The 23,712-nt window shown below is 52.3% G+C and overlaps 1 protein-coding gene across 2 annotated transcripts; it reads right to left on the bottom strand.

Annotated features, from left to right (window-relative positions):
- Positions 1-977: 977 nt before the first annotated feature.
- PLEKHD1 (pleckstrin homology and coiled-coil domain containing D1) lies at positions 978-23,466 on the bottom strand. Of its 2 annotated transcripts, none has more exons than XM_081048307.1 (13): positions 23,045-23,466; positions 16,742-16,835; positions 16,318-16,407; positions 16,016-16,119; positions 15,151-15,242; positions 14,113-14,165; positions 8,396-8,490; positions 6,886-6,979; positions 5,221-5,399; positions 4,538-4,670; positions 4,069-4,213; positions 3,530-3,679; positions 978-3,259 (listed from the first exon to the last, which is right to left on the bottom strand). In XM_081048307.1, the coding sequence occupies exons 1-13, from the start codon at positions 23,191-23,193 to the stop codon at positions 3,090-3,092; spliced, it is 1,548 nt and encodes a 515-aa protein (XP_080904433.1). In that variant the 5' UTR covers positions 23,194-23,466; the 3' UTR covers positions 978-3,089. The 2 variants fall into 2 exon arrangements, with proteins under 2 accessions (XP_080904433.1, XP_080904434.1); XM_081048308.1 differs by having other exon boundaries at positions 16,016-16,092.
- Positions 23,467-23,712: the final 246 nt, after the last annotated feature.

Genomic DNA, 23,712 nt, shown 5'->3' with positions numbered 1-23,712 from the left:
CATTGCAAATGCACAAGTTTCCCAGGGGCTACTGGCCTTTATCTGAGGGCTCCAGAGCAGCTCCCGTGTCTGGTGGGTTTAATAACTAGCTTCTGATTAGACAAAATTTGACACACCCTCAGACTTGAACAAGTTTCTGTTTCATGATTTATCATGGGCTCCAAATTTCACTTGGATTGCACCTGAGCACACATAGTTTGGCCAGGTCACGTGGATCTGGCAGAACAGGATGGGTGAGGACTAAGAATTACATCCTTCAGAGGCAAGAACAGGCAGTGGATCCTTCCCAGGGGCTGGGAGCTGGAGGGGAGGGGGGAGGGGTCAGAACCTGACGGTGTTACAGATCTCCTGCTTCACCTTTAGCTTATCATGGGGGAAAAGCATTACAACCAGTATGTCCCCAGAACTATCATCCAAACTGGGTCGCTTATGATAGCAAAAGTGGACGCCATTAATAATTCTGCGGGAAACAGCACAAACCAGGACAGTCCCAGCTTGATGACAGCTCATCCATCCCAAGAGGAAACAAACCAACTAGGAGAATCCGGTCATTACCAGTTCTTGCTCTTCCTGTGTAATTGTGCAACCAAAGCATAAACTTCTCCTCATAAGAGCAAGTAAAACTGTCGATTTCCATGGGGACAAGGAAACTAGAAGGTCATTAAACTCGGTTCCAAACTTTGCCTCCCTGAGGTTACTCTCAGAGTGGTCTGCTCTCTCCCTTTGGTCCATGCCCAAATCAGAAGAAAATCCCGCTGGTAGTCCTTATTACATGGGATGGCCAGGGCCTCAGGGCGGGAACACAGATTTTTCAGTTAATTATTAAGAAGCCACTCCCAGGAGGTTCAGCAGTGGAGAGGACTTCCTCATATGTAGAGAAACCTGTGTGCTTGTTAGAGTACAAGCAGGCAATCCTATAATTCCACATTTGGCCTGCAAGGGGCAACATCTGTCTAGCAATGACCACACCACACACATACTGCAGGAAACGCATTTAATTGGCCAAGGAATAAGGGTTTTGATTTTTTTCTTAAAAAAAAAAATCAGATCAACATATTTCCAGATCAAGCAATTCCCACTTTTACATATTTTCACATAAGGATTTTGCTCTTTTTCTATTTACAGTGCTAGGTACATAATGTTTTTAATAAATAAATACTTATGAACTGCCTGAGGCATGGTAAGTACAGGGCAAAACAGGAGAAAAGGAACTAGGGATTAGTGAATGTGCATGGAAAACACTTTCCTTTCTGGTTAACAGCTTGCCCAGAAAAAAATGCATTTGAAAATTTCCAAAAGATCTTTCTCCAAGAGTAAACCATTATTACTCTAATTCTTTAAAAACAAAGAAACAAAAAAAATAAACCAGTAATCTTTTTATAAATCTTTTTATAAATCTTCCCCCTCATGTCACAGTCCATCCTACATACATGTGAGATAAATGATTTCCAGGCTTATGCAGGCTTCTATAATACATGTTTAAAGGTTTTACATTTAGACTCGTCCCTGTCAGATGCATTGATTCTGAAGCACCTGCACCCGTCCTCACCTAGACCCTGAAGAGACTCGCTGAAGCCATCATCTACCTATCACTGAGGAGGGACTGTGGAGACTAGTTTTACCGGGCAGGTCTGAGCACAGAGCAGTGAAGTCCAGCCTAGTGGCTAGTCTAGCAGTGGACACGCGTGAGTTTTGAGTCATCACCACTGCTCTACCCACAAAATAGTCACATGCAAATCCCCAGGGACCTACGCCTCTGCTGGGACTTAGCCTGCAGCCATCTGTCCATCTATCAGACTCGGCTCTTCACTGTTTTCCAAGCAGCAGAGAGAAATCAGCACCTTTAATACCACTAGTGTGCCCGAGCCTGAGCACCCTGATCCCAAGTAGACACCCTTTCTGAAGAGACCAATAGACCCAGGCAGCTTCGGAGGCTGGACCTAGAGGGATAATAGCTGGGCAGACTGTCTGTCTATGAGTGAGGGGCACACCCCACAGCCCTCAGCCCCACGGAGGGTGGTGGTCTGCCACAAAAGCTGCAGAGACATGTTTCAGCTTCACCCTTGATGACACGGAGTCAACAAATGACTACTGGCCACTTTACAGGTCCCGGCCCTCATCTTCCAGGATTTGTGGTCACATTGCTTCACGGGGTAAAGCCTCTGCAGGGAGAGGAGGCAGCAAGGCGACTGGAACACAGGCAGCTGGAAGACATCTGTGACCCCACAGACCGGCAAGGTCATGGTAGCCAGAGGGAGCCGCCTCCCTGCCCAACCAGAAGAAAACGCAGGAGCCAGGGCCATCTTGTTCCACTCCCTGACTTGTTTTGCGTCCTCTGGGAGAGCTCTCAGCATCGCTGCTGCCCCAGCTCCCAGCCAGGGCCCAGGGCCCTCGGTACATATGCAGGAGGGATATGGGTGGTGGCGGCGGGGTCACATTGCCCTCATAGGGTGCTGAGATTGCAGGTGGCTGAGCTCACCCGAGGGGAGGAGTAATCAGGTGGTGTCATAGCCAGGGCCCAACCTCAGGAAAGGTGGAAGTGGCTGTATGGTGTGCTGTGAACCCAGAGCTGCTGTGCTAGGTCCCTTTCTTCCCTACCCCATAATGTCGTCAAAATGAGGGCCCTTGACTGAGGGATGTCTATGAGTCTCTGAAGCAAACAGGGGGTTAGGAAGCCCCTGAGGAAGCAAGTGTCAAGGTGGGGAGGGGAGGCCTTCACACACGAGGACAGGCAGGGTGGCACTCACAGAGAGGTACAGCAGGCACAAGAGAGGTGTGTGGTTCCTGCCCGCCCCACTCCCCAACTGAAAAATAGTGTCTACATGCAACCAGGCCCTCTCTGGGCCTCACCATGACAACCAGGAGGCAGCCAGCTTGGGCCTGCATGGGCCTAGTGTAGACACCCAAGGGGAGGGTCTGGGGTGGGAGTGAGGGAGGTAGCGTCCCTGTCCTTCGAAGGTGAGACTGGCTCCGGGGGTGGAGCTCCGGCCCAGAGGAGACCTAAGAGAAGCCAGGTAGACTCAGCCTCCCCCTGCTGTCCCTTCGCAGCCTGACCCACAAAAGATTTGGGAGGCAGGAAGGAAAGCCCATCATTTTCCACCGCGGGGAAGCGCCGAGGGTGGTCCAGGCTGAGTCACCATGATGTGGTAGATGGATTCCCGGAAACGCTGGTCTCGGCTCAGCCGCTTGGCCACCTCCTTCAGCTCCTCCATGTTGTTGGCTTCCAGCTGGGACGTCATGAGGGACTGGGACGGCTTCACTGGGGAGATGGTGGCCCCGCGGGCCCATGAGCAGCCCTCCCTCTATCAAGGCTTGGCCCTGTCCCCAATCCCCACCTTCCTCACTCACCATCCTACCTGCTGTTGAGCTTCTCCCAGCTCCTTCCGGGGAGAAGCCCTAACGCTGGTGGAGCTGGTTCAAGGCCACACTGTCTGACCTCAGAGCTGGGCCTGCCCTTCCCACTTCCCACTCTGCCCTTTTCCTGCCTTGTCACCGACAGCCCACTGGGTACTCAGACAGCGACACTCACTGTCATTCCAGGAGGTGCTGGACCGACGCCGGTGGAAGCGGCAGCTCTTGATGCGGCGAGTGGCCGCCTTGTGGATGTACACGGAGTTCTTCATGATGACCGGCATCTTGGCCTCCAGCTCGGCATTCCGGATGCACTCCTCGAAGAACCCTGCGGCCGGCCGCAGTTCAACAGTGTCCCTCTCTCAGCCCTACCCCTGCCCCGCCTCGCTCCGCCCCTCCCAGGAATCCTAGTGGGCTTGTGTGAGAAACACGTTGACCCCATCCCTTGGGAGACCAGAGCCGCCTGCTGGAGGGGTCAGACATACAGGCTTTCTCCCCTACCCCCAACCCAAGATCCAACAGCCAAAAGGAAGGGGCACAAAGGAGATGTCTGCAGGCAGGAGTCTGGAGAAGAAACTCCATCGATATCTATGAACATCTAATGCACATAAGGCCTTGTGTGGGGTTCTAGGTCCTGTTCCAGCCCCACGGAGCCTGGACTCCAGCTGGGGCTGAGCCCCAGGGCTGAGGGACCCGGCACTGGAGGGCAAGGCTTACTTTTCAAATGGCTCACGTCGGCTCGCATCCTCTCCTCCTTCTCCTTGTTCCGCACCTTGGAGTTGAGCCCTTGTTCCAGGCTCCGCAAGGCCCCCTCTGCCTCCCGCAGACGCCTCTCCAGGTCCATTCGGACCTTCACCTCAGCCTGAGGGGAGAGGGAGGGAGAGAGAAGTGGGCCCTGGGGAGCCGCTGCCATCTCCCCTGGAAGCCTTCCCTGATCACCTGTGGCTCAAGTAGGCTTTCTCGCCTCTGGATGTGGATGGAAGTTACCACCTCCTGCCTCAACCAGATGGCCTGAACTCGGCCCCACACCCAGCCATGATGTCCCACAGAAGTGGCAGGCCCACGGCTTCCCCTCAGGGTGGCTCCATTGCCTGCAGCTGGCTGGTCAGATTGGCAGAGATAATTCAGGTAGCTAGCCCAATAAAGTGCAAGGAAGTGAGGGAAGTCTCCAGGTAAGGAAACGCACCTTGAGCTCCTGCTCAGCCTGCTGCTTCTGTGCTGTCAGCTCCTGAAGCGAGTTTTGTAGTGCCTGGGACTGGCTGGAGTAGAACTCACGCTCCTCTTCCAGGGCCCGCGAGCGCTCCTCATTTTCCTTCATTCTGCCCAGGGTGGAAGAGGCACTCAGTCAGAGGTCACTCACCAAACAGGGTTTCCAGTGGGTGGGCAGCCCCTCGTACAGACCTGGCTAGAGAAACCCTGAGACTCAGGCTTCAGGAACCCCAGAACCTTCTGGGCTCTGCCACTCAGGTGATAAGAGGGGTGCTATAGTCAGTGAGGGGAGCCCTAGCCTTAGAGTCAGAAGACCCAAGTCCTGGGTCCAGGTCTTGCTGGTTCTGTGACCTCTATAACTTCTCTAAGGCTCAGTTTCCTCTGTGAAAAGAGGCTAAGAAGACCTATCCAGCCGGCCACAAACCATTGTGATATGGACAAAATGACTGTATAATTCACACCATTGCAAGAGATAATGATAAGTCAGCTCTGGGTAGTGAATGTTCTCTTTCCATTTGCCTGGTGAGGAAACTAAGTCCTAGGCAGAAGGCAGTGAGTGACCTATCTGGTCAATGCCAACTAGAACCCAAGAGTCCAAGTGTCCAGTTGAAGGAAAGTTACCAATCCTCAATGCCAATCATGGACTCCTAGGCTCCTCACCGCTTCTCGGCCAGGAGCTTCTCCTCCAAGAGCTGCTGCATCTTCTCCTCAATCTGCCTTAGGTTGCTATGGAGACCCCCACTGGGAGAGGGCTGTTCACTCTGATTAGCCAGTGTCTGCAGTTGGTTCTCATTCTCCTCCAGCATTTCCAGGGTTTTCTTCTTCTCTATGGAGAGTTCCTGGCATGGAGGGAGGAAAGAAAGAAGAGAAGGAAGAGAAAGAGCCTAGTTTAGGATCCTCACCATGGCTGCCCTCACATGCCTTCCAATTCTAGGCAATGATGCCCTCCTCTCTCAGTCCTCTATGAGGAACACCTGTAATGTCTTCATTCTTCCCTTGAAGTAAAGAGCCAACCAAGATTTCCTTCCTCACAACAAGGCAAGGACTACCCCTCTACTGAGGGAGTCAAGAAGGAGCCCAATATAGTTTCCAGTGGAGGTGAAACCTACAACCAGGGCCCACGACCCAAGGGCACCATGACCTTTTGAGGTCCTTATTACTCCAGAGGCAACTGAGAGACTGTGTTGGGCTCATGCAAAAAATGCCCAACAGGAACAGCCTCAGAGCAGATTTACATTCTCCCTTCTTATCAACAGGGATCTTGCACTACCCAGAAATTCTGGAGTTGAAACTATCCATGGGAACCACCTCCCATGATGTGAAATGGAGAAAGATAAATAAATAAATGCACCACAAACAAAGTCCCAGTTCAGAGAGAATAGAAACCCTTGCAGTCTGACAGGCAGTTCATGAATTCAGTAAACATCATGATCCCCACGACATGCCGGGCTCCCTCTCGGTGCTGGGCTTGCAGAGACTTTAAGACACAGTCTCGTGAAAATCATTGTTTGGAAAACACCACCTAGTACAGTAAGTGCCATAACAGATGTACAAAGTGCTGTGGGAGCTCACAGCTCAGAGCAAATTCCTGCCTCAAAGAGTCAGGAAAGCTTGGCTAAGGTGATGTCTGGGCTGAGTCTTAGAAAAGGACGAAAGAGTTCTCCAGCAGAGAAGTAAAAGGACATTCTGTGTAGAGTGAACAGTATGGGAAAAGGTGTGGAGGATGAAAGAGTCTGGCTTCCTCGGGGCACATGACCTCAGTGGTTTGGAGTAGGGGTTGGGGTGTCTGTGTGGGGTGCAGGGGAGAAGCAGAGGGAGAGTGGGCAGCAGGGGAGGAGAGGCTGGGGCCAGAGTCATTGGTATGCCATGCTGAAGAGTTGGCACTTTGTCCTTGACACATGCCACCTCCTCCTCCCCGTCACAGTTTCTGTGGTATCAAATGGAGGTGACCTGGCAGTTGATTTCCCTTTGTGCTCAGTTTTCACTTTGGAGCAGCTAAGTGAATGAGCCATAGGAAGGAAGTGGCGGGTGGCCCAGCCACCCACCTTAATCAATCCTCCATGTGGTACAAAAATATAAGCACTGAAGAAGGTGGATTTCCTGAGGTCACGGTCATAGCAAAGGCAGACTTGACTTTGCCCTTCTGGGTCTTGCTTTGGGTCTTATATGTCAGCTGGAGTTCTCAGTGGTCTAGAGAAGAGGCCCTTAGATCAGTGCTTCTTAGTACCCATTCCCCTCTGGGAAACACCGTTGGAAAAAACAGTATCATGTGACACAACTAATCCGCCTGCCTCCCAGTCAACCATCCCACCAGTGGCCCCTCACCTCCAGTGTCTGCTGCAAGGACTCCGTGAGGTGTCGCAGCTCCTTTTTCTCTTGTTCCACACCCTTGAGGCATCTTGCAGTCAGTTCCAGCTCCCTGCAGAGACAGAAGGTACGGGTATGGCAGTGCCCAACCCTCCCAGTTCCCTTCGTACACAGAATAGTTTCTGCTTCACCTCCCAGTAAGGCTCAGAGCAGTCCTTGGAAGACAAGGCCCCTCTGTGTGGCTACACCCTGACAGCAGCTGTAGGGGCCAGGGCTGAAAGAGATCCCAGCCAAGCGGGAAGTCACTTGCTCCAGGTACTCGTGCGTCTGTCAGTACAGATAAACACAGGGCTGCCCCACAGGCAGAGAGCAACACTGGGGGAACAAGGAGGTCCTGGCCTCACGCTGCCTTCCCTGGACACCGCCTGCTAGAACCCACACTCACTCTGACATGGGACATGACTGAGGACCTTCTGTGGGGTGACAAACTCCTTGCTGCTTTCTTAGCAAGCTTGGGCCACTTCAGGCCTTTCTTTACACCTGCTTGGCCAGTGTCTGCCCCTCCTCCTGCCCAAATTTTTCATATCCTACCTATCCTTCAAGGCCCAGCTCAATCTAACCGCTGTTCAAGCCCACAAGGATCAAGCGTATATCTTAATTCCTGTAACACAGGGAGTCTGCCCCTGCCTCCTCGCACCTGGTCATATATTATTGTGTTGATGTTTCCTAGGTGTGAGTCTGGTTTTCCCACCCAGATCCTCAAGGCAGAGGACTTATTTTCTCTATTCCAATGTCTGGCACAATTCTGGAAGTGAGCAGGCGCTTGGTATTTACTTGATAAGATCTTCTGAGATTCTCTCCCTAAAATACATGTCTAATGATGTACTTTATAAGGTTGTTGCAAGGAAAGTCTTCCTGGGCTATCCTTGATCATAAATGCTGCTGAATCCACACCGCCAATAACAGTACCCAGAGCAGGAATCGCCAAATTCCTGGATAGGCTGCATCAGAACGACCTGGGAAGCTTTTTAAAAATACAGATTTCTGGACCCTACCTTCAGGAGATTCTAATTCTGTTAAGTGATTATAATGTTGAACTGGTTTCTAAACCATACACAGGACTAAAGATCCCAAGGGACATCCTTAGCCACAATGAGAAGGTACTGTACAGGACAGACAGGAAATGTTGGGGGTCTTGGCTAACGGCACCTCCAGACCTGCTCGGTCCTGTCTGCGCTGGGTAAGGAGGGTTTGACATGCAGGCAAGAGGGCTTGTTGCTTGGGGGGGATGCCTGTCTGTACCTGCCTATGCCTCATGCCCCAGTGGAGAGAAGTGGCCCATCTGTGGGGTCTACACCTGTTGTGGGCACACCCCAAGGCCTGGAGCAGTGGGAAGACAGACCAACCACGTCATCAAGTGAGGATCCCCTGGGCGGAGGCCTCTTCAGGCCTGGCCGGGAACACGGCTTCTCTGTGCCCTAACCCAGGTGCACCTTCCTCCCTCTCCCTTCCCGAGCAGCACCACTACCTCTTGATCTGCTCCTGCTCCATTCTCAGCTCCTGCACCACCTCCTCAAACTGCTGCTTCTCAGCCTCCAACACCTGATTAAGGCGCTCAAGCTCCTGCAGAGAATCAGACAGAAAAGAGTCATGGGCAGCAAAGGGAACCCCTACTCTAACCTGGGGGGCCCTCTGGGAGTCAGCCCCACAGTCTGGGGCATACACTGGACCAGATCTGAAATTAAGTCCTGTAGTCTCTGGCCCCCTCAATGACACACAGTCGCAACACAACTGAAGTCTGTGAAGAGCTGAGCTCACTTCAAATACACTTAGCGAGCTGAAGGCAGGGTTTAGAAGTGACCCCCGCATTATTTCCTGCAACTGGATGTGGTAATTCTAGATGTCACTCACACCCTAAGGCATGTCGGCTGGCCCTCAAGCCCTGGTGGATAGGGTGGTGAGTGTATATTTCCATTAAAGATCCCTGGAGTGATATCTGTTAGAAGTGACAAAGAAAAGCCATTCCCAGCTCAAAAGTCAAAGAATAAGGACTCTTTTTCTAAAGACATCTGGGAAGCAATGAGCATGAAGGTGGCTGCAGCTTCCTCTATACTCAGTCCCAAGAGAACAGGAGAGCCAGAGAACCCAGGACAGGCTGGCCCAGGGGACCAACCAGTCCCTTCAGGAATGCCAACAAGCACAAGGGTTTTCCCAGCCAGTATGTGCCCTCCAGGGGTCCTGTTTTCCTGGGGTTCAATAGCAAGTGGTGTTGGGGGTACACTTCAAGTGAAGCTTGGCTAGAAGCATTTTTGTGATGACTGCTTTGTTCCTCCACATTTTACACTGTGGGAGGATATTATTTCTAGATCCACCTTCTTATCTTCTAGCTCCAAATTACATTCTCATTTTCACCCGGGGGCTTTTCTCTCAAGGATCATGAAAACCCTGCCATGGAGAGTGGCTGCCTGAAGGGAGAAGTTGCCATTGGCTTTGAGGAGCTGCAGAGAAGGAAAAAAAACCTGAAGGAAAGGGAAGAGTCTGATTCCAAACCCCATGCCCTCCCACTCTAAGCTTAACCCAAATTTGCCCTTTTTTTCCCCTTCTGATCATTTTGGCACTTTTGATGTGACTCACTAATGGTCAAGGGGCACAATGATGCCCCACCGGCACACGGCATGGCCACAGTATACCTGCAAAAGCTGGGGGACGGGCGAGAGCCATGGGACTGGCTAAGGCAAACAGAATGTGAGCAGAAGTATGTCACTTCCAGGCAGATGCATTTAAGAGATAGCATGGCATGCTATGTTCCCTTTTCCCTGCTATGACAGCCAGTATTGCTGCAAATGATCCAGGTTCCATTAGCCTGGATCCCTGAGTAGAGATGTGGAGCAGAGCTCCAGCTGACCCATGTAGCTGAGTGAGAAATAGATGTTTGCCATTCAAAGCCACTAATATTTTGGGGTTGTGTGTTATTGCAGTAGACATAAACATATATAGATATAGTATAAATGTAATTAAAATTTTATTCTTATAGACCCTCCCCTTTTTAACAGAAGAAAAGTTCAGAGTTTTAAAAAGTTTGAAAACTTCTATTTTAATACATTCTCAGTAGCTGATGATATTGCTAATGATGATAAACCTCTCTGTGCCCTCAGATGAAAAAAAACCCGCCTTATTTCCTCTCTCTGATGACCTCTGCCTGCTGTGGCAGGGCTGTTCAGGGGACTGGGGCAGTTATAGGCTACAAGCATCCCTGAGCTTAGACCTGAAAAATTAGAAGAGCACCTGGCTTCTGCTGCTTCAGAACAGATCACCCATGATCTAGCTGGAGGATACCATCCCACAACCTTGAATTCTTCCTGGAGAGCTTCTTTCTCCAACTTGCAAATATTTCCCTGTACTTACGATTACACTGGGACATCTTTTTGCAATTGAAAATGGAGAAAGTAAATTATTAAAATGCCATGGAAATGGCCGTATGCTGCTGGTGGGAGTGTAAATTTTCTGGAAAGCAATTTGGCAATATGCATCAGGAATCTTAAAAGTTCTTGCATTTTGACTCAGTGATTCTACCTCTAGGAATCTATCCTAAAGAAATAATTAGAAAGTAGACCAGGATTTACGTACAAGGATGTTCACTGTGGCATAACTTATGATAGTGAAAACAGCCTACGTGTCCAAGAATAGAAGATTAGTTAAATGAAGCATCACATATGACAAAACAGTACACGGTCACTAAAACTAATGTTTTCAAAGAATGTTGAACGACACGAAACATTGCTGAAGGTACAATGTTAATGAAGGTACAACAAAAGGTGTGATGAAAATGTAAGCTATAAAACTGAGTATCTGACATGATCCTGTTATGTTTTAAATACATATAAGAATAATGTATATTTTTAAAAGACCAAAAGAAAAATACCAAAAAGTTAACAGTAGCTTTCTGTCAATTGTAGGATTAAGGATAAAGTGTGTTTCCCAAGTTTTGTACAAGGAGCACGATTTCTACCATTAGTAAAAGGTTGTGTATAAAAGAGGAAAAAGAAAGACAATGTCCTTCCTGGTTTCTCACTTCTTTTCCACCTTTCATTTCACCTGCTTGATTCTTAAATAAAGATGATGTCCAGGTGTAGCCTGAGAATGCTGATTAGAGTGGAACCTACAACCTATAAACTTGGAGCAGCCATAACCTCCAGTTCCTGCAGCCCAGGATAGTAGGAATGTTTATAGCGACCCTGCCACAGGCTGGGGTCAGTCAAGACCTGCTTCAGCTAAAGCCTGTCTTCACCATAGTCCTTCTGACTCTTGAACCTGATTGAACTTGCTGTGTAGGGTTGGAAAGAAATCACCAGAAGGCCAAGTCCAGCTCAATCAAAGGAAGAGCTTTCAAATAGTGCAGCAATAATGCAAAGGTTACCTCCAGAAATAATGAGTTGCTCATCACAAAATCAGAATCAACATCCATCAGGAAGGTCAGCAAAGAGTGTCACCTCGAAGTAAAATCTTCTTTCCTACTCCAAGAGTCTGTGTTCTGACTGGGAGCATCCTAGGTGGCAAGAACCCTGCCTGGCTGGCCCTGGGCATTTCTGATTTCCCCTGTACCCACCCACATGCAAGGCTGAGCTCTTACAGCTCAGCCAAAATGAAAGGTGGGCCGGCTGCCCTCCTCCGGGGTATGAATAAGATGAGGAAGCCGGGGATACTTGAGGTACCTGTGCCCAAGGAAGGGCATGGTCTTCTGGCTCCAAGCAGATGAGCTGCCCCTGCACTCTCTGCTCGTGCCCCAGAGTCCCGGGCCCTTTCTGCCACACGGAGCATGTCAGAGCTGCACCAACACATAGTGCACAACTGCATGAGTCTTGCCAAGTTCACAAAGCGCTCCCCTGCATTCTATTGTATTGAGCTTCACAGCCCCCAGGAGCTAGGCGAGCACAACTATGACTCTTAGCAGAGCATCACAGATAGAGAAACAAGCTCGGGAGAGGTTAACTTGTCAAAGGCCACACGGTCAGGGACAAACACTCTAACCTGGGTTTCCTGGTGCCAGACTCCGAGGCTTCCTTTACACCAGGCTGCCTTTTAGACACCAGAGAAGCTTTACCCCATCATTGGGCCATTTCCCCAAATGCCTTTCTAAGTGGCCCACGGCACATTCAGACAATCTCCATGACCTGGAGTGGAGATGGGAAAGGTGCAGGCGACAGCCAGACCCATTATATGGATGAGCAAGTTAAGGAAAGAAAAACCTTAACAGAATGACTCAGTTCTATTCCTGATCTGGAACAAGCAGCTGACACAGGAACGTGAGCCTGGGCCAGTCCTCTCCCTCCTGTCTGCCCAGAGCAGCCTTCACCGCGGGAACCCGCTGTGCCCAAGTGAATCTCTCACATTTTGTACCATAAACCCAGGGAGTTCACAGCTGACAGGCTTCTCTCCTTCAACACGCTATGGCTTTAAGCAAGGCCTGTGTGCAGTGGGTCTCCGCTGTCCTCATTTCCTGGCTAAAGACCTAGATAGAGCGTCTAAATTTTCCTTTGGCTGACTGCTGCCCCAGATTTAGCCTCTCTGATGGATAAGCCTGTCTCTCGCTCTGACACTGGCTGTGTCTGTCACTCCACCCCATCCCCTGACTTCCTGAATTACCTGTCTTTAAGTTGCTGACAACCCACCAGAAGCCTCACTTCTCACAATGTACAGAACTGTATGAAAAAAAATGTCAGAACTCTAATGTAGGACCTCGAATGAGAGCCTGGAGACACAGGAGTGCTGGAATGCTGCTGGATGGCAGAGGGCTCTGTGCTGTCACTATGCCAAACCTCAAATCCACACAACCCTAACACAAATCCTCAACATGTTTTGGTTTTTCAATTTTATTTATTTTTTATTGTTGTTCTTAGTTTACAAGATGATGCTGAAATTCAGCTAGAAGAATAAATGGGCAGGAATGTCTGATAAAATTTTGGAAGAAGAAAAATGAGGGTGGATTTGTCATACTGGATTAAAATCAAGATGTCATGTAAAATTACAAGGATCAAAAGTGTTCCTTCATTGAGTCATTCCACAAATATCTGAAGTGCTCGAGCTGGACCAGCTGCTGTGCCAGACCCTGGGAATGTCTGGGGGACTACGGGGACATAACTGTAGGGCCTGTTGCAGAGCCCAGGGCAGGGCTGCTTGGAAGGAAAGGAATTAGCAAGAGTCGGGTCGAGAGGCAGGCACTGAGCCAAGGCTGATGGCCCCAGCTCGGTGATTTGCTGGGGAGAAGACAAGGAAAAGCAGCCGGGCAAAGAGAAGGGGGCCCCCTCAGTGGGCTCCTCTCTGCAGCTTCGGGCCTCACAGTTCATGTACAGTATGGGCCCATAATAACAACATGATTGTAATACTAACAAACACAGCTTCCTTAACATGTACTACGTGCCAAGCACTACTATATGTAACATTTCATTTAATCCTCACAATATCCTTAATAAAATGGGTTAAATTACTGTCCCCACCCTTCGTGTGAGAATATTGATGCTTAGAGAGGTTAGGTAACGTGCCCAAGGTCACACAGCTAGAAATGGCGAAGGCCCAACACAAACAGAGGCAGCCTGGCTCCAGAGGCCACACCACTAACCACTACCCTATCCTGCCCTTTAAGGGAGGTAATGAATAAGCAAGGCCCAATGCTACCTGGAGATTCCAAATGAAGTAGACTTCAGCAACTCCCTACCCTCAAATGAGGCAAGAGTTTCCTTTACTCTGCAGGCTGCCTCAGGCCAATGCTGGCTCCCTTAGTATTTGTATTACCTACAGACATTTAGAAAATGAAGAAACTGCTGAGATCATCCAACCTTATCACCCTTTTAGTGCCAGAAACCCCTCCATGAATAATAGAGGCCATCCAGCCTCATGTGAGTATCACCAGCGGCAAGCAGTTCGTTACCTACCAACAGAGCTTATAAAATGATTGGATAGTTCTTTCTCTAGAAGATGCTTTCCTGCCCTTTTTAGTTTCCTCCCCAGGATTGGCAAGGGGAAATATAGTTCTTGCCAAGAAGCTACAGCAAGTCCCAAGCACTATCCTCTCATTGGCTTCCCTGCTCTGCCCATGAGATTTTCCAGCCAGTTCTCTGGGTACCCAGCTCCCCCACATCATTCCCTAAGGCCAGAAACAAACCAGTACACCTCGGCTGTTCAGGGGCCCACTGGGAGGGAGGTGGTGGGGAAGGGCAGCAATTCCGCGTGGCCTCAGTGTGAGCCTACCTCTCTCTGTTCCCTCTGCAGGCAGAGCTCTTCAGTTTCTTCCATCAGTTTGTCTGCCAAAGTGAACACACACACACATTCTCACAAAAAGCTCACTCCAGATCCGGTCCCAAGGGGGTGGTGCCATCCACCTCTGTCACCCCTAAAGTCCCCCAGGATGAGGTCAGCTGTACTGTGCCCAGGCCAGAGGGTGGGGGCAGCCCCTGAGATAGAAGCCACCCTGCAGCCTGAGTTGCTACCCTTCTTTCCTGTCACTGTCCCTGCTTTGTGCATTCACAAGGCAAGAACGGCATCATCCTTGGAAGCTCAAGTGTGTCTCTGTACCCCCCCAAGGGTGCTGTTAACCTCAGCAGGGGAGGGCAGGTCCTGTGGGAATAGGGGTGTCTGGTGTAGGTAGTTGGGGCCCCAAGTGTCTAAGGGGGGGGCAGGACAGAGGGTCCCAGGCAAAGGACCAAACTCCAGATGCACATTCTTCTTCCCCAAACAGCATATTAACCAGTCAATCAGAGCCAGTGTCCTGCAAACTTGTGGTCAGATTTAAAGGGGGCTGCGGGGGTGGTAGTTGGGGGCAAGCCCGGCATCTGGGGGCCCAGGGCAGGATAACATCAACTCCGTTTACGGAGTCCTTATGGCATGCCTGAGACAGTGCTCACAGACATTCCCACTTCTCCCAATCCCATACCACCTCCAAAAGCTCTTTTTGTCTCCATTTTAAGGATGAGGAAACTGAGGGACTATTTTTGTCTCCATTTTAAGGATGAGGAAACTGAAGCTTAGAGAGGCTATGCTGCCTTAAAAAACATACAGCTAATAGGTAAGTGTCAAAGCTCCTAACCGCCTCCTGTCATGCTGGCCAAAAGAATATTTATTACACCATAAGGCCCTCCAGACTCTAAGCTGGTATCTGGCTCTTCATGGACTGCTAAGCTCCACCCAAGACACCGCCCGCCCCTCCCCACCTCAGTCCTCCAACAAGCCCCTGGCCCTGAAGTGCTACCATCAGGGGAGGTCAGCTTCCAGCCCATCCCTCCAGCCAACCTAAATACTCCTGCTTCTCCTTGGCCAACTGCAGCCCCTGGGCCTCCAGGCTTTTGATCATGGCTTCTCCCAGCTGGGCGTTCCTCCAAGTCCTACAGAGGGAGGGCAGATGGACAGAGGAGAGGAGAGGAAGAAGCACAAAATCGTGAAAAGAGAAGGGGAGAGGCGAAAGTGCATGTTTTGTACCTGCCTACTTCTCTCCAGGATCCCAGCTCGCATTCACTCTGGCACCCCTGGCTCTGGGCATGCCACCAGCATTGATCAGTTACAATCCCTAGAGACCGGCCCAGGCTGCAAAGTGGGACAACAGCGCTTTTGGAGCAAAGAAGAGATTGCTTCCTGGCTGCTTTCTACACCACTGAACACTCACCACTCGGCATGAGGCCTGGCACAGGCCACACATTCAGTGTTATTTGTTGGGCTGGAGGTTTCTGTGATCAGGACTCTGATTTGTAGAGCGATGGTCTGTGCTAAGATTAATAATGGGCCTGGGGAGGTGAGATGGGGGTCGGGAGGCCGCCAAATCCTACTAGTGACACTGGATTCTCTCCCGACAGTTGCAGACAAATGGTGTCCACATCTGCCACCTGTGATTCTAGACCAGCAAAGCTCATTTTGCTCAAAGCTCACTGAAGACCCCTCATGGACGCTATAAACATGGCCTATCTCCTCTCGCCCACCCTGTGCAGCTCCCACACCTTGTCCTCAAAAAGGTTCAGACACTGTCCTCCCTCCCCTGCCCTCTCCTGGGCTCCTCAGTGCACGCCGGGATCCCAGCAGAGAGACAGGGAGATCAGGGTCAGCCCAGCCCGCACCGCTTCCCTTTCTGGACATCAGGCTGCCCCCTCCTGCTGGGAGTACTTACACCTTCCCCGACTCCTGCAGCATCTCGAGCCACTGCGCCTGCTCAAACTCAGACTCCGCTGCTAGCAAGATGTTCCCCTGCCAGGAAGAGGGGCCACGGTGTACCTGAGAGAAGGCCGCTCTGAGGACTCGGAGCCGTCCCCAGGCCTCTCCAGGCCCAGCTCTGCTCTCCCACCCCACATCCCAGTGGCACTGGCACCCTTATGGCCAGGCCGCTGAAGGGGTTGTCCCAGGGATCTGGGGGTTCCCAGGGAAGCTGCTCTACGCTTGCTGAGCCCAGGCTGAGGGGACAGCTTCACTCACATGGAAGTCCTGGTGGGAGATTTTCATGGCGTAGGGCATGCTGGGCTCTTCCTTGGCCTCCACCAGGCAGCCCCCCAGAGGGATGACGCCCTGAGAAAGAACAGAAACAGGCAGCCCCCATCTCAGGTCACTCTAGGCCTCTGGGAGCCCTCAGCCATAGCCAGGTCCTGCTGAGGGCCCCAGGCTGGGAGCCAGACCAGAACTCTCCCTGGGGGGACAGGAAGGGCCAGTCAGGCTCTGGGTCATAGGAGGGTGGGGGCTCTGCCCAGGAGGGGCAGTGAGTCTTATGCCCCAGGATTTGCTCTCCAGACTCTTTGTAGACCAGAGCAAGAAAAGGGACAGTCCCTTATCCTCACAGGATACCCTCTTCTGTTGTCCCCAGAGTCCCCCCCCCCACTGTGGCCCTGGGGAGAGGTCCCCTCACCTTAGGATGTATATTGAAGTATTTATTGGTTTCAAAGCTCTTTTTTTCGCTCTCAGAGTAGTAAAGAAGAAAGCTCTCTTTGATGATGAAAAACCTGTAGCGGGTGGTGGGGAAAGAGGGACAACCAGGAGAGAAGGGTGAGGTTTCTCAAGACAACAAGAACATCCTTGGGGGCCCTGCACTCACATGGGGAGCCCAAGGGGACACCAGCTCAGACTCGTCCTCACCAACTCATGCTCCACAACTGGGCAAAGGCCTCAGCTGGCCAGCCGCCCACTGCCACAGGCAGCCGAGCCTGGCTCCACTGGGCTCACAAGCGGCCTCCAGGCCTGGCTCCTCCATCTCCCCTTAGCTGATGCTCTCGGCACAGCTAAGGAGGGCGTCTGTCGTCCTTCCCCTCAGGGACCTTCAGTCCCTTGAGCCATTATCTCCAGTCCCTTAGAGTCTACCTCAGGAGGGGTGGAAGGAGGGGAGAATGACACAAGATTCCAAGATGGGTCTTGTGACGAGTGATCGTGAAGGCTGGCGATCAAACGGACTGTGGATACCAGGCTGGTGAGGCTGGGCCTGGGGTCTGCATGTGACACTTGCACTCCTTGAGGTCTCAGACTGCTCGACTGCCTTCTTCTGGACTCAGGTCTAACTTTGGATCCTGCTGCTTCATGACTGTTGGAGACCTTGATGCCCACATGTGGAGCACTTGGGCCCACGTTGTGACCTGTACAGGACTAATGACTGGAGCTGACTGGGGTAAGACGATGCCATTGGGCCTCACAGCCCGAAAGCTCCAGGACCCCCAGCGTGGCTGGCTCCTTCCTCCCAGGGCCCCTGCTCATGCCGCTGTTGTGATGGGAAGGGGGGCACTGGAAGCAGGGCTTTGCTGGAGCCGGCTCCGATGGGCTCACGTTAGCTAACAGTGCGACTCTCTCTCAGCTCTGAGTTCAGTGACATTGTGTTGGTAGCTTGATATCAGTCATAGTGGGAGTAGTTACACACTGTCCCACCTGACGCCACCCCTCTCTCTCGTCTTAAAAACAGTATTTTTACTTCTAGATTAAGGAGCATTTACGAGGTGTCAAGACATATCCTTTGCTAAGTGTTTTAATGAACACATTATCTTATCTCTTACAATAACTCTAGGAGGTGGAGATATTTGTTTTTCTATTTCACTGGTGAGGAAACTGAGGCACAGAGGGATTAAGCAACTAGTAAGCGGCAGACTTAGAACTCAGCTCTGTCTGCGGGCAAAGCCCATGTTCTCGCTTACTGTGCTGTCCTCATTACCTGGAGTCGTTGTGACTGCAAGCTCCTGGTTAGCTCAGGTCAGACAGCATTAACTAATCACCTGGTACAGCCTGTGACTATGCTGGGCCTGGGCCTTGATGACTCCCTGCCCTCAAGGAGCTTATAGTCAAATGTGGGAAAGAGAGTATAGAAATCAATAATTTAAAAAGTAACTAATGTTTATCGAGCTCTTTTGTGCCCGGCCCTGTTCTCATAACATCGTTATGTGTTAACTCATTCACTCCTCACAGAAGCTAGGTGAGGTAATGAACACAGAGAAGTTAAATAATATGCCCCAGATCACAGAGCTGGTAAGTGGGGAGCTGGGATCATTATAAATGTTTACTGCAACATTGTAAAGCACAAGGGTCCCCTGTGACGCTGTACGTTTGCATGAGATACAGGAGGAGTGCAGACCAGGGTGGAATGAATTGTTTAGGTGTCTGGCCATGAGTTCTCTGAGAGGAGGTGACAACTGAGCAGGGTTTTGAAGAATGAATAGGAGTATCTTAGGAATCCAGGAGGAAGGGGAAGAGGAGATGCCTTCCAGACAGAGGGAACAGCATATACAAAGAACCGTGTGTTCAAAGTTATCAAAATATGTCTGGTATTACTGGCAGATATGTGCAAAAGGAGCGGGCAGGTGGTGCGGGGGGAAGGGGAGTAGGGATGAGTTAAAGTCAGAGAAAGAAGCAGGGACCAGAGCAGGGCAGGGGGAGAAGGCTGGGCTTCTTCTTGAAGTTGAGGGGAGCTGCCAGTGGGTTTCAAACAGGGCACTTGTGAGGTCAAATTGTAGTTTTAAACATGGGGAGGGTGGCTTTGAGGGCTCCACAACAGGCAAAGGGGCACATTAGAGTTACTGTTGATAAAAATTACTGCTCATTGCTGACAAAAATCAGCAGGGCTTATTGAATAATGAGACAAGGGTCGGGAGAGCAGAGTCTGGGATGATATACAAAGGCCAGGACTCTAGCTTAGGTGACACAGGTGCCATTCAACACAAGCTGGGGTCCCAGCAGGGATTTTCCCAAGCTGTGCTCCCCTCCCCAATGTTCTGAATACAACAAAGGCTCAACCAGAGCTTGAAGGTCAACATTGGCCTCACAACTGACTCAACTAGAAGTGAGAGAAAATGCTACTTGGACCCACAGGTACCTTCTAAGTTGGGTGGGACCTGTTCAACAAGGCCTATCCCCTCTGCCTTAATGTTTGGAGATACAGAAGCCACACTGGGGAGTAGGGGCTAGAAAGGGCCTTGCATCATAATGAGAGGAATTTGGAGTTAGGGGACACCCTGGGGGAAGTGGGGAGGGAGGGGAGAGGAGAGTGCAGAGGAGAGTGGATCCAGGGACGATGCCAGAGTCTGGGTCCTACAGCGTCAAGAGACAGTGGTGAACAAGCCCCTCTCCGGCGGTGGAAGGCGGGTGACTGGAAGGCGTGAGAAACCTGGAGCTGCCACTCAATCAAGTGTTTGCACTTGTGTGATGTAAATGCCTCCTTGCCAAGCCTTCCTTCAGCATAGACTACTAGACTCACTGTGTGAGAGTCTGTGTATCCACATGGGGAAGGGTGGGCGGAGAGCGAGGAAGGAGCTGAGTTCCTCATCTGCCGGCACAATGAGGACAGCCTACAGTGGACAGGGAACGGAGCCATAAACAAGGAAACTCGTTCAGGGTCTCTTGGGGATTAGCAGACCCCCTGGTGCAGGTTTTAGACTTCCTTGGGATGTGGGATTAGACCTTGGGCCAAATTTATCTCACGCTCAAGAGGGCAGTGAGAACCCAGTGGACACGGGAAGTGCCCGTGGGTTACATTTCACAGGAAGGAGAAACATGCAGCCTGGCTGCCCTCCTTCCTCAGCCGTAAGCTTCTAGACTAGGACCCTGCCTCCCTTGTCCCCAAGCCCCCTGGACACTGAGAATGGGTATGTGTGGGTTGGAGCCACCAGCTCCAAGCTTCCCCTGGCACTTAGTGAACACTGTGAGTCAGCACCCTGAGGCAGGGACCCACCGACGTTCCATAAGAGGGAGCCGTTGCTGGGCTGGGCGCAGGGCTCACTGACCACCTTACACCCCGGGAAGCAGACAACCCTGCTGCAGGAAGAACGTGGCTGGGCCCTTCTTGTCAGGGGCTCTGGCCTTGGGAGCAGAATGCTAGGGAGTAGAATGCTGGCCTTTCCAGAAGGGATTTGGAGAAGGGAGTAGAATGCTGGGGACCCCACTTTAAACCCTGGGAGAGTTCATCTGCCCACTACCAGCCCCACCAAGGGACTGACACTGGCTGAGGCCGAGACGCTCCACTCCTTTCCTCCTTTTCTCTGAGCTGCTGAGGTCTCTGCCAATAGCACCCGTGCCTCCACTGGCCACAGGCTACAGGGAGGACAGTCATCAAACTTACCCTCCCTTGTCTAGAGGGTAAGATTTAGAGATTCTGGGAGAATCTCTCCCGGGTTCTCTTATCTCTGTGAAGAAATGTTTTTGATTTCTTTCTCTTGTCGCCCATGGAAAAAAAGCTGACCCTGTACCTCAAGGGCACCTTCCCAGCCCTGGGAGGGGTTGGAGGCACATGGCCTGAGACAGACCCTGAGCGGAAAAGGTTTTATGGAACCCAGCTGGCCACAGCCGGTTCCATCCTGCCCATTTGTTATTTATGCAATGCAGGAGCCTTTCCAGGCCCCCTCTCCTCTGCGGCCCAACTAGGGCATCGATCGCCCTAATGGCATGGCTCTGTGGTAGCAGGGCTGAGCTGCCCCCTCCCCAAGCCTTTTTGTGGCTGCTAATTAGCTGAGGTCCAGAGTCCATTTCACAAATGGGGAATTGGGGCCCAGGGGGCTCTGCTGGGAAGTGAGAGGGGACTAAGCTTAGCATCATGCCTTTCTCACCCCTAGACCCTCTCTGGCTGGCTCTGTTGCTGACTCAAGGCTAAATTGTGTGTGTGTGTGTGGGGGGGGGTTCTACAAGTGTGAACATAGACAGAGGCCAGAGTGAGTAGGTGGGATGTTAGTTTTTTCCTGAGTCCCAGAGGAGGGGTAGTCTTTGCACAGTGACAGCTCCATAATTCTTAGATTGGGTGGGCTTTTGAATGGCTGTGAGGCTACTGAGGGAGATTCTTGGGGCAGGGGGTGCTACAGCTTTCCAAGCCCTCCTTGGCTCCACTACTGTGCTTTTGGCTGGGAGCCTTTGTCCCTGACACCAGCCAGCCCTGGAATCAATTCTGGATGCAGGGGCCTGGTCCCCACAACTGTGGGTTAAAGGGGCTTAGGGACATACTTGGGGGGGGGAGGGGGGAGGGGGGCAGTCATAGGCTCCCAGCATTTACTAGCAAGCAGTTGAAAATGCCCGGCAGAAGTCTTGGATGACAAGACCCAGAGGTAATACCAAGGACAGCAGCCAGGCCCAATGGAGGAGTGTTGCCTGCCTGGAGCAGCTGAGGCAGAAGAGAGAAGGGTAGGGGGCATTGTGCTAAGGGTATTTGAACCTACAAGCAGCTTTCCCACCCCTGCTCAAGTGCCCTAGACAAGGCTGCTCCTGGCCCTCGGGAACTGTAGCTCGGACAGCACAACCCTAAAAGCCCCTCACAAGATGCTCTCCATGCTGCCCCAGGACTCCATTTAGGGGATCAGAGATAAGCTTAATAATGTTGGAGGAACTCAAGGAATCTACATCCCATTGAATCCCAGAGAGAAACGTGGCAGGGCTAACAAAAGTACATGTGTGAAACCAGCTATGTAAAAAGTGAAACGCCATCCACAGCTCCATTTGTACTGTTGTCCCGTAGAAATATTATTCACCAAAATAGAACATCAGAACCGAGCCGTACCACACGGGCTGGTGATCTGTGGTCCTGGGAACATCTGAAGCCCCGCTCTCAGGGACCAGCTCATAGTGTGGGATGGGAAGGGACTTGTGGACACACTCCTAGTTTCTTGGCAGGGCGACACCTCCAGGCAGGGGACAGATCAGGGTCTAAGTTCTATAGGTCGTTCCAGTAGCAAATTTTCCAACTGAGATTGGCTTGAAGGCGGAAACTGTCCACTGCTCTTGAATCCAGCATTGGGAGTTTCCTGCAGGCTCAGGGCTGTGAGCTCCCTCTTCCTGCAATACCTTGCTGCCTATTTTTAAGTGGAAAGTGCCTGATATCTGGGGAGTGGCCTCTGAGTTGGGGACCAGGAAACTGGTGCTGAAAGCCGCGGGGGGTTCGGGGCTGCTCTGATCCTCCCCATTACCCTTTCCAATGGATCGATTCATCAGGCAGCAGCAATCCATCACCCACCCCCCTCAGCCTCTGCTTTTGTCTCCACCCCAGTTTAGTCCCTCCTTTCAGTTCCAGCTTCCCTGCCTAAAGCACTGGAGAATCTTTTCCCTCTGCATAGATTAAAAAATAATAATAATAAAATTCAAGGGCCAGTTGAAAGGGTTGCCAACATGGACCCCACCCCGGCTGGGCTGGGCGCAGACCCTTCCTGGTCCTTCCTCACTCCCCCGGCCTGAGCCTTTCAGATACTCCCTCAGTGTGCACTGACGGGATAGGCAGGAGGGTGGGGGTAGGACGCCCGTGCCCCACCTCTAAGCCCGTTCCGCGAGCCCTGGGGAGGGGTGTTGTGAAGGTGACAGAATTGGCAGTGAGGGTCCCAGGAGGATAACGTTGGCTGGAGATGTAGCTTCTCTCCCTTCAGGACAGTCTAGCCCAACCTAACCCAGCTGGGCTCCTACCATGGCCACGATCTCTTCAGCCAACACCCAATCTCCCCACCCGGACTTAGACCCATTGCACAGAGGATTCATCACCCCCCCCCCAGGCCAGTGGTCCCATCCCAGCTCCACCAGCCCTCGGGCAGATGACCCCAGCCCAGGCTGGGATTCACATCTTCCTGGGAGAGTCAGCGTGGAGAGAAATGGGGCGAGGCCAGGATCACAAAGGAAGGCAGAGGCAGGACTGTAAGGAAGGGGATGGGAAGGTCTCCGTAGGCCCTGGGCTCCCCGCCAGCCGGTCCTCCCCGGGCGCGGGAGGCGCACTCACCGCCGGGACCACTTGGCCGACGGCCGCCCGAAGGGCCGCTTCCACAGCACACCGTAGAGCTGCACTTTGGTGCTGATATCCAGCGCGTCCGAGTCAGCCTGCTCCAGGGACGGCGAGGGCGACACCGAGTTGGACTTGGACATGAACATCCTGCCACCGCAGGGCTGCCTCCGGCCGGGCCCACCCACTCCCCGGGCCGGCACGGACGCTGGGCTCCGGGCGAGGGCGGGCGCCGTCGAGGAGCGTCCCGGCAGCGGAGACGTGCAGCGGCGGAAAGCGGAGCCGCTGCATTAAAGCGCGCGGGCCCGGAGCGCGGCGCCGACGGGGCGCGGGGCGCGCAGCCTGCGGCTGGGGGTCGGGATTGGGGTGGGCCCGGCGGGGACCCGGCAGCCAGCCGGCAGTGTTCCGCCACCCCTCCCGGCGACGGCCCCGATTCTGGTGGCCCGGATTGGCTGGGTGGGGCGGGTGAGCCGGCTGGGGGCCAGCCGCGAGCGCCAATCAGTGCGGGCGCCGGCTGGAAGGCCGGGCTCTGTGCGTCCCGAAGGTCCCGGCGGGTCGCTCTCCGGGATGCGGCCAGAGCGCTTACCCACCCCCACTTCCCGCGCCCATCTCTCTCCCGGGTTCTGCCTCGCGTGCAGCGCCTACATCGGAACTGGGGACACGTCTGC

Source organism: Rhinolophus hipposideros (genome assembly GCF_964194185.1).
Source record: "Rhinolophus hipposideros genome assembly, chromosome: 5".
Lineage (NCBI taxonomy): Eukaryota > Metazoa > Chordata > Mammalia > Chiroptera > Rhinolophidae > Rhinolophus > Rhinolophus hipposideros.
This window is presented reverse-complemented; position numbering and strand designations above follow the sequence as displayed.

Bases quoted from the DNA above. Each gene is read 5' to 3' on its own strand.
- PLEKHD1 (XM_081048307.1), bottom strand. From the start codon at position 23,193: ATGTTCATGTCCAAGTCCAACTCGGTGTCGCCCTCGCCGTCCCTGGAG. The intron at 15,243-16,015 runs GTAAGTACTCCC...CTCCCTCTGTAG, and splicing joins CTGCAGGAGTCGGGGAAGGT to GACTTGGAGGAACGCCCAGC. The intron at 5,400-6,885 runs GTGAGGGGCCAC...CCTCCATGCCAG, and splicing joins CCTTGCAGCAGACACTGGAG to GAACTCTCCATAGAGAAGAA.